At 28.6% G+C, this 10,838-nt stretch overlaps 1 protein-coding gene across 1 annotated transcript; it reads left to right on the top strand.

Moving 5' to 3' along the window:
• The first annotated feature begins 2,564 nt into the window (after positions 1-2,564).
• Positions 2,565-3,878, top strand: LOC126688101 (transcription factor MYB62-like). Its single transcript, XM_050382678.2, has 3 exons — positions 2,565-2,896; positions 3,009-3,138; positions 3,385-3,878. Exons 1-3 carry the CDS (start codon positions 2,755-2,757, stop codon positions 3,851-3,853), a joined length of 741 nt encoding a protein of 246 aa, XP_050238635.1. The 5' UTR covers positions 2,565-2,754; the 3' UTR covers positions 3,854-3,878.
• Positions 3,879-10,838: the final 6,960 nt, after the last annotated feature.

The following is a 10,838-nucleotide window of genomic DNA, read 5'->3' as shown; positions in this document are numbered from 1 at the left end:
GTTGGCGGTAGCCATTTCTTTTTTATTGCTTTAGAATAAAATAAATGGCCGACTCCTTTTCATCTTTTTCATTTTAGTTGGTAAATCTATCGACGAGGCGCATCAATTTCAATAAATATACAAATAAAAAATCAGAGATGGATCAAACCCTTTCAAGATTGAAGATGAAATCGTTATAGGTTATATTAGTTTTTTTTTTTATAACTATTTTACAGCGATTGTCTTTCTTTTTTGGAAGTTTTGCTGTTCTTTCTATATGAAAGATTTGTTGTTTTTTTATGAAGAGTTTGTGAGTCTTTTGTTAGACAGAAAAGGATTGGATCTTATTGTGTTAGAGCGGTTATGCAATTTTAATTTTGTTTTGTAAGGCGATCTGCGAATCAAGGTTTATATCTTGTTTCATGTCAGGTCATTAGAAACGGTTACACCCATTCTGAATTCTTACACCTGTAACTGCTCTTTATTATTAATGAAAGATTATTCGATTGTCAAAAAAAAAAATTGAAAAATAAAATAAAAAACACCCTGTCTGCAATTTAAACCGTACTTTTTAATTTTTATAATACTAACGACAATTTTGTTGCGATTTTATCTATTTCTTTTTCAATCAATATTTTTTAATTTTTCATCGCTGTATAATATTTATTTGTCTGATTTGACTTTTTCGATTATTTTTAGTTATAAACTTGCTTTTTTCAAATTTAACCACCAAAAATTAAAAAGTTAGAATAAGCTTTTAACGTTATTTTTCATTTTTTTAGATAAGAAGTTAATTTTGATATTTTAAAAAATAAATTTTACTAATTATTGAGTTACTATATAAATTCAACTGAAAATTGGGACGATTAAATTGATTAGAAAAAATTTGGATAAAATTACAACAAAAATAAAATTAAATAGTATTACGAAGGGTTAATTGCAAATTAAATTACGAACTTACAATAATTTGTAATTACAACACAAACTTTAAAACTTGTCAATGTCAGTAACCAACTTTTATTTTTTGATAAATTGGTATATCAAGCTAAAAAAACACTAACGTGGACATTGTACTCCCTCCGTCCCACAAAGATAGGCCAAATTGCTATTTTGGGCGTCCTAAAATATAAGTCAAGTTCCATTTAGTTTATTTGAGATGTCAAATTTATCCTTAATCAATTCAACCATTCAAATTATATTCTCCTAATCATCATTTAATAATCACTTAATCCGATACAAAAACTAATATTAAATTTAGTTTTTCGAAATTTATTTGTAATCTCAATAAGCAATTGGTGTTTTCAAAATATATAGTTAAAACTATTTAAAACATGTAGATAATTAAGATAAGGGTACAGTAGGAAGTTAACTAACAATAACTCATTTAACTTTTATTTCTTAATCCCCGCACAAACTCAATGAGGCCTATCTTTGTGGGACATAGGGAGTAATAAATATACAGCTACGTGTTGTTGCATGATTAGCCGGTGTACCAATTTGCCAAAAAAACGAAGTTAGTTACTGACATTGTCAAATTTCAAAATTTGTGTTGTAATTGTAGATGAACAAAGGATCACTTTACCCCTTCAACTTGGCACGAAATATCAAAATAGTCATTTTGCAGACTAATCCGCAACTTGTGCTTTCGTATCAAAAACACCCAAAAAAGAGTGGGGATATCACTCCCCTAAACTGTGTAAAACCATATCAATTCACCCCTCAATTCCACCGACGAACGCCGCACCCATTGGAAACCACCGCCAACTCTGATATTCACCGACAAATTTTTTTCCCACCAGATACCACTGACCCGCCGCAACCAACTACCACCGTCAGGAAAAAAAATTTGACGGCCGCCACCATGAGGAGCAGATCCATATGGATCTGCTTCTTTTCATTGGCAATTTTTAGTGGCGTTTTTATTGATATGACATGGCATGTGGCAGACCTATCGGGTGTTTAATTCAGCAAAATTTTATTTAAAAATATGCTAAAGCTGTTTTTGAAAGAAATGAAAGGTGATGCCCTGAATTGACATGTTTTAAAAGTCGTATTAATTTTGAAATTTTGTGTAAATGTGGGATTTTATATGTAATTAACCCTTAAAATAGTCAATGTTCAGAGGTTTAATATGTAGATATAATAATTTTAATAATTTCCAATAACTGCAGTTATCAAATAGATTGATTTAATTAAACACTTAAAAAAATTAGCAATTTTTTTTTTTCAGCATTTAAAATTCAATTTCCAGTGTTAATTTTTAACTTTATCAAATACCGTCTAAATTTTAGAAAATTAAATTTCTATATGGGCTAACTTTGTCCCTTCAAATTGGAATAAAAGATCAAATAGTTCAAATTCGTGATTTTAAAAAAAAAATCATTTATTTGTTAATTTTGGATAAGTTTCACTTTAATCTTAATCTTATGTCAATCTTAATTTATGACCAATGGCGGTTATTGACAAATTGAGAATTCTCTTTCAAAATTACAAATTTAGGCTTTTTGACCATTTATTTAAAATTTTAGAGTTAAAATGAATTTTTATTGATTTAAATTCATAAGAGAAGACTTTAAGGAAAATAAATGGAAACCCCAATGTGGTTATTTCTACAAGCTACTTATTTTGAAAAGCTATCAACTATCAAGCACACTAGCTACTATAAAATCATTTAAACAATGTTTCTCTCTCAATTTAAATTCATTAAAATTGTAAATGACATATTGCTTGTGTTAGCATATATAGCAGCTTCAAATTAATTAATCAGTAATAATCATGAATTCTGATCATGATCAAGATCAAGAAGATCATCACGAGCTCAGGAGAGGGCCTTGGACGCTTGAAGAAGATACTCTCCTCGTTCATTACATTGCTCGTCACGGAGAAGGCCGATGGAATTTGGCTGCGATTCATGCAGGTATTTAATTAATATTATATATATATATATATATATATATATATATATATATATATATATAGTTAAAAAATTTAAGTTTGATAAATTCTGATGTGTATGATTTTTGTTTCAGGATTAAGAAGAATGGGCAAGAGTTGTAGACTTCGATGGCTAAATTATATAAAACCTGATGTTAAGCGAGGAAATCTTACTCCCCATGAACAAGTTTTGATTCTTGATCTCCATTCGAAATTGGGTAACAGGTATTCAAAATTCCTTTAAAATCTTTTTGTTATGTATTTATCCTCTTTAATCGACTCCTTTTATTTTCTGATTCCGACACTGATACCATCCGAAGTTCAAATAGAAAATCTCGCACCCCTTAAACCGACTATAATAGTACCAATCTTCGTATACGAATTGATCAAGTGCTTATAATTATATACAAATAAACGCATGTCTATTTCAAATCGTAAGAAATCTTGAACTGAATTGTTTGAATAAATCAGGTGGTCAAAAATAGCACAACATTTACCAGGAAGGACTGATAATGAGATCAAGAATTATTGGAGAACCCGAGTTCAGAAACAAGCCAAGCATCTTAAAATTGATGCAAATAGTACAGCTTTTCAAGAAATAGTTAGATCATTTTGGATGCCAAGATTGCTTCAAAAGATTCAAGAATCATCATCATCAACTCCCGACCATAATTTACCTCTACCGACACTACCGGAACTGGGAGCCGCGCAGGTCCTATTGCCTCAGCATGACCAAAATTATTCAGACTCAGAGAACGGTTCAAACTCTTCAACGAGCCATTTTCATGGCATGAGTTACATGGAAGAAGCAACGGACCTAGCAACTCAGTCGGTGTCCGAGACTCCGGTCAGCGGTAGCCAAGTGGCGGAAAGTAATTGGATGGGATGCGATTTTGGTGATAATGACATTTGGAGCATGGAGGAATTTATGGCGATTTAGAAACTTATACTACTAATTTTATGGTCTTCTCTGCTTTTTTCTGGGATGGTCCAAGCAATTACTTTGACAAGTATGCGAAGCTTTTAGACTTTTAGCCTAGGAGTAATTAATTATGTAATTGTGTGATAAGAAATTATTAATTTTGCTACCACCTAAGAAGCACGGAAACTTCGATAAAGTTGCGTTTCCCGTTTCGGAAACGTTTCGGAAACCGGAAACTCTTGGACACCCGTACGAAACGTTTCGGGCCGTTTCTGTAAATAATAAAAATTAAAATTTGTAAAAAATTTAAAATTATTACCCACAAATAAAAAAATCTAACTAGTTACCCATAAATTTTACATTCGCATTGCCCACAATACAACAAATATACTTATTTGTGTTGAATTGTATTATATTTTTTATATATTTATAAAATTTTAAATATTTAGTACATTAAATTGAATTATTTTGTTAATTATCATAAATATTTAAATAATATTTTTATAAATATATCCCTAAATTTTTGTTATTTACACGTTTCCCCCACGTTTCGTGTCTTTCATTTTGAAAAACTTTCGTTTCCCCGTGTCCGTTTCGTATCGTTTCCGTTTCCCGTTTCCGTTTCCGTGCTACTTAGGCTACCACCAAAATGTTACAACTATATATACATGTTTGAATTGGAAGAGAATATGAAACTGATGAGATTCTGAAATGGAACTACAATATTTTTATCACTAAATTTCATATGCGGAATCATTGACGCTTATATTTTTAGCGTATATCATTAAAGAAATTACATGAAGTATTTGTCTAAATAAATAATAGTTGTATAAGCAAACAAATATGAAATCACTAAGTTATATTTCGAATGATATGTGCAGAAGCATCATTCTATTAAGATCATGTGATCTAATCTTTTCACAAACGCGAAAAATTATTCCTTCCAAAACGAGAGAAAAATAAAGATCAATTGAATTATGATATTACTTTTTTTTGTTTATATTGTCAGAGAGAAGTGGGAGGGTATAAATCATTTGATTATTGAAAATCTTGTAATATGAAGTCAATTTAATTTTTAATCGGCTATAAATATAATTACAATTTAAATTTATAACATTTTCAGTTAAAAAAATACCTTTCCAAAACTTGAGTTATTGTGTTTTTAGTTTCATGTTGTTGATCAATTTTAAAGCCATCATATTAGTAGAAAAAGCTTATTCTTAATGGAGCAGTCGATATATGTTGAATTAATTAACCCATATTTAGGAAACCTAGCTACCCACAAAATCGAGCCAATTCTAGGAAGCAAATCTTTTTATAACATTTATGTTTAATTCTAAAGAGTTTTTAATTTTATTATTTATTTAAATGCAAGACTTTCTAGTTTAGAAAGGATCCACCTACCAACAAAACCATGCAATAGTGGATGACTTATTTTTGTGATTGGAAATTTATCTGTATTTATCTTCAATAACAATTTCTCATTTGTCATGTTACCTTCATTTATACCATAATGTATTATCTCCTTATTCCTATAATTTTTTAATATATATGATTAATGAACCAAATTAGTAGAAGTAAAATTGTTATCATAAGTATATTAAAAAGTGCAAATTCATCTTAAATTTATTTTTTATTTTTACATAAATTCCTCGTTGCTAAAAAAATTATCTTAGAGGATTTATTTTAAATAGTTTTTTTTTTTAATTAGAAATATCTATTAGCTGGGTGAAAGCTTATAATCTTCACATGTTCAATACCATCGCCATTAAAAAGAATCTAGGTCGGTTAACTAATATTGACTTACAAGATTTAAGCTATAGCAATTTTGCCACTTTGGCGCCACCGGAAATGAATTGACATTGACAAATAGTCCCACTGGCATGATTTACTGCGACTTATGTATTATATAAATATCAAAATATTATTTAAATATAAAATTTTAATTTATTATAATAAAATTATTACTAATAACAATCTAATATGTAACCGGTGAGCTGTAATTCAAATGGTATAACGTTGGACATCAGATTGTCAAAATTGTGGATTTGAATCAGGGGCGGATCTACCCTTGGACTAGGGAAGGCTTCAGTCAGGATTGCCGCTGGAAAAGTAAAAGTTAGTTACGGGCTGACGGCAAAGCGTGTTAGTCGACACTGCTCTGTAAAACCCTATTTTCGGGCTGAGTAAGAAGAAGACCAATTCCTTTTTAATATTTTTAATGTCCTTTTCTTGGACCAAATATCTATTTTTAAAATAACAGGACCCGTTTATGTTTGTTTAAACTTTAAATAAATTATCGTCGGAAATGTTTTGTCCAATTTCACTTAACTTTCCAGTTTCTTTTCTAATTTTGCACTTATAAGAAAAATTTAACTTAAGTTTTCAAATCCTCATATCATAATTGTTTAACTTTTCACCTTTTTTTCCGACATGATTCTTGAAATTTTATAATATAAATATCTTTAATTTTTTTATTAATAAACTAAAATAAAATTTTCAACTATTAATTATTAATTCTAATACTTTTTAATTCTTTTCTCTTTCACAATAAAATTACCCACTTTCAATTTCTTTGATGTCGTATCGATATAAATTAATTTATTATTTATATTTATGTAATAATTTTTTAATATTCAATCCTCAAACTCTAATAATTTTTTAATTTTCTCTTAAATGATTGCATGTTATTTTAGCCCAGGCTAAAAAAAAATCCTGAGTCCGCCATTGATTCGAATCCTTCCATAAGCGCTCCTCTCTTCCTAATTATATATAAAAAAGACAATGTAATATACAATACTTCCATCGCCCATTTTTTTAACTAAAATCATATTAACTACTTGTAGTACTCTTACTAAATTATTAATCCATTCACAATTTCAATACACTTTTATTAAATAGTGATTCAAAATAATTTAATATTATATATATATATATATATATATATATATATATATATATATATAAGTGTTAAAATTATTAAACTAATTAAGTTATGTGTATTTTAATTTGAGTTAAAGACAAAATCATACACCAACTTTAATCTAATTTGCAATTACAACAAAAACTTTTAAATTTGGTAATGTTGGTAATAAATTTTGCACTTTTGGCAAATCGATACATTGATTATTTTCCGGGACAATTTTGCTGAGTTGGAAACCGGAAAGAACACGTATACTGATACAATAAATTTCATTATTTGCCACGTAATTTGGCACGTTTGCAAATGAAATCACGAACTTTAGCGTAATTTGCAATTACAACACTAACTTTAAAATTTTGGCGAAAATAGCCATCAACTTTTACTTTTTGGCAAATTGAAAAACCATTTATTTTTCAACTTCTCAGCCTATGTGGCAATCCTGACTTCCAACTCTGCAAAATTGTCCCGAAATATAAGCGATGTATCGATTTGCCAAAAGTGCAAAATTCATTACCAACATTGCCAAGTTTAAAAGTTTATGTTGTAATTGCAAATAAGGTCAAAGTTGGTGTATTAATTTACATTTAACCCTTTTAATTTTTATCTAACTACTTAATTTTTAAAATATAAAATAAGCCTATAATTTAAGACACTCAAAAATAGTTAGACGGAAAAAAAAAACTTAAAACCAAACTAAAACTAAAAAGTGGCCCATAATTACACATATATTGGGCGTTTTATTTAATAACATAATTTTAAATAATATTTTATCGTTTCAATTTTATCTTAATTTTTTAATTTCTGATAAATTTTCTTACTTAAAGAATGGAATCATTCAATTAACTGAGTTTAAAGATAAAATTAGGTTCATTTTCATTCAAAAAATTACAATGAGTCCTTTATTTTTAAAAAACTAACTGAAAACCATAATCAAATTAAAAGTAATTTAAATTCTTAATAAATTTAACTAAATTTAAATAAATTTTAAACATATACAATTAATTTATATTAAATATAGAGAACATTTTTAATTTTTTCCAAATGAAAAAAACGTCAATATAAAATTTCAAGGTACAATTGAAACGATAAAATACGAAATAGGAAAAAATTGACCAGTTTTCAACGTTAGGGTAGGATTAAAAATTAGCTAGTAGGTTGGAGTTTTTTTTTAAAGAATTAGGACTTTCAAATATTAAAATTGTAGTTTTTAATGTGCACCTTGTTTTTGGCATCTTGTGCGTAAGTTCTTATGTTGATTTTTTGTCTTGGACACCTTTTAGTATTATACCATTCAACAAAAAGAATTAAATTTATTTACTTATGTATATAAATAGTTTGGATTTTTTCTAATTTATAAATGGTTTGGAATTATACCCTACTTTTCAATTTATTGAAAATACTGAATGGAATAAAATTATTGATGGATATGGCAATTGATGTGGTACTTCTCTAACGTATATTTGTATTCGCTGGTAGGTGAAATATGACTAAGAAAATGAAAGAGAAAAATTAATAAGTACCATGTATGACTATAATTAATTAGATTTTTACTGTTGACCAAAAAAAAATTAATGACATACTTTTTAAGTTTTCAATTTGCACAAATAACTTTATGATATTTGAGGATTACTGTCAACTATAAAAAAAGAAGGAAGTGGTTATAAGAATCAAAATCTCCTATAAAATCTCAAAGCATAAATATATAGTAATTAATATTCAAGAATCTTTAATAATCCTTAATCATAGCAACTGATAATTTGAATTATATGCCATAAACGGCAAAAGGGAAACCAAACAAATAAAATGATTAAAAAAATGAAAACAACAAGCATTTGAGAAACAAAAAAAATCCAGCAAAACAAGAAATTCATCAACTCATCATAAACAATCAACAAATATGAATACATAATATAAATTCATTTCTTTGTAAAAAAAAACTGATATACTAGTTTACACGTAGTTAACCATTAATAAATTAAATTTAAAAAAAAATTATTAACATCATAAAATCATTTTTAGATAAATCTAACAATAATATATCCTAAAATTAACAGTACACCAAATTAGTTAACTGTCAGTTAACCAGTAGTCACTTGTTAGTTAACTTTAACTAATAAAAAAATAATTAACATTATGTATTCATGTTTTTAGATAACCAACACAAGTATAGTTAACTAATAGTTAACTGTTAGGAAACATATAATTACCCCGTAATTATTTTCAAAATTATTCAAATATAACAAAAAAACAAATAAACATCAAATTTCAATTATTTTAAAAATAATCATACGTATAAAAATAACTGTTAGTTAACTATTAGTCACATATTAGTTAACTGTAATTAAAAAAAAGTAATTATCAATATATATTCATGTTTTATATAAAAAATCATACAAAGTTAGTTAACTATTAATTAACCATTAGAAAACATATAGTTAACCTTAATTATTTTTACATCATTGCTAATATTCTAATTACAATAAAAAAAGACAACAGCTGTCAGCCGCCGAGCCTTCGTTCATCGTTCGCCTATCTTCATCCCACTCCAACGACTGATTTCTTCGTTCAACTCAAACCGCCTTCGTTTATCGTTTTTTTCATCAGTTTGACAGAAAAAAACTGCAAATAAAAAAATAACAAAGACGATTCAAAACTTTAGAAATGCTTGCAGAATTAAAGTTTCTGTTATAAGTTAACTAATAATGTACTAATAGTGACCTAATGGTTAACTAACATGGATACTGACAGTAATTATTTTTAAAAAATGCAACAGTGACAACGTTGAAGGTTGTTGTTTATTATAAGATCAAAGGAATTTTAATTAAAGATGATGCGGAATTTTGAACTCTAAAAACAATAACATAAAAGGAATTTTTAGAACAATTACCTTGATATAAACGGGCGGAGGAGCAATCAGTTTGTTCTTTTTTACGACATTGACAGTGAAATTCTCGAAATCACTGTCACTCCCTTCTTCTTCTACATGAACTTCAATATAAAAAAATAAAGACGATTCAAAAACTTTAAAAATGAATTGTAGAAGAAGAAAAATAACCTACCACCGCCATGACCTCCCGCCGACCGCCACGACCGACATCATCTTTCTCTTCTTAGAAATTTCGTTGAGTTGGTTGGGCTCCAGCGGCGGCGGCTTTAAATATGGTTGAGGTAGAAAAATGAAAGAAAGATAAATAAAAAGGACAAGCAAATTTAAATTCAAACAAAAATGGAAAAATATTTGGTTAATGAGAGAATAATTAAAGTCAGCAAGAATCTTGGGGAAATCTAAAAGAAATAGGAAAGTGCTTGATGATTGTGGGTGTTACCAAATTAACAGATTTGTATGTTGTCAAATTCAAAAGTTTATTTGTGTAAAACATAAAGTTATAACTCAAAATTAAAAGTTTCCAACCGTATAAGTCAAATTTAATTTTTGTCACAGTAAAAATTTAAATATTTTAACCCAAGACAGTATCTGAACGAATTTTCTCAAAATGAAATTTGGACATGGACTTCTAATTCATTCCGATGCTCAAGTTAATAAGGATATAATGGGTACTGATGGATACCGAATCCTACTGTAAGTATAATGGAGCCGAGTTGCAGGAGATCCACTCTCAGGCGACACCGGACTCCCCCTGAAGACGGAAAGATATGAAGGAGATACCGAATCTCTAAGATTCGGTAATATACTAATAAAGACCGAATCCCACATGATCCGCCAAGAGCGCGTCAGGTCCGGGATTCGGGTAAACGACTGAATATGGAAATCTTGTCCTATTTGGACACAAACACTACATATGGAAGGATAAGCTCTACTTTAGGAAGATAAGACTATTTAGGAAGACGTTCCTAAATAGGACTCTTATCAGATTAAGGTAGATCTCGACAAATCAGGAGAATCCTTAAGATACGGCCGAATCCCTACAAAGTAGGATTCACCCGCCTAATACAACTCTACTAGGTATATTCGACTACTATAAAAGGAGGACGAGGTATGCCTAGAATCACAATTACATTCATATACTCAAAACGCTGCTCAAAGCTCTAAACTGACTTTAGCATCGGAGAGTTAATCGG

Source organism: Mercurialis annua, linkage group LG6 (assembly GCF_937616625.2).
Source record: "Mercurialis annua linkage group LG6, ddMerAnnu1.2, whole genome shotgun sequence".
NCBI lineage: Eukaryota > Viridiplantae > Streptophyta > Magnoliopsida > Malpighiales > Euphorbiaceae > Mercurialis > Mercurialis annua.
Note: the sequence above shows the minus strand (reverse complement) of the source record. Positions and strands in the feature narration are given on the sequence as shown.

Coding starts and splice junctions, on each gene's coding strand:
- LOC126688101 (XM_050382678.2), top strand. CDS start 2,755: ATGAATTCTGATCATGATCAAGATCAAGAAGATCATCACGAGCTCAGG. Junction 2,897..3,008: donor TTTGGCTGCGATTCATGCAG/GTATTTAATTAA, acceptor TTTTTGTTTCAG/GATTAAGAAGAATGGGCAAG. Junction 3,139..3,384: donor CATTCGAAATTGGGTAACAG/GTATTCAAAATT, acceptor TGAATAAATCAG/GTGGTCAAAAATAGCACAAC.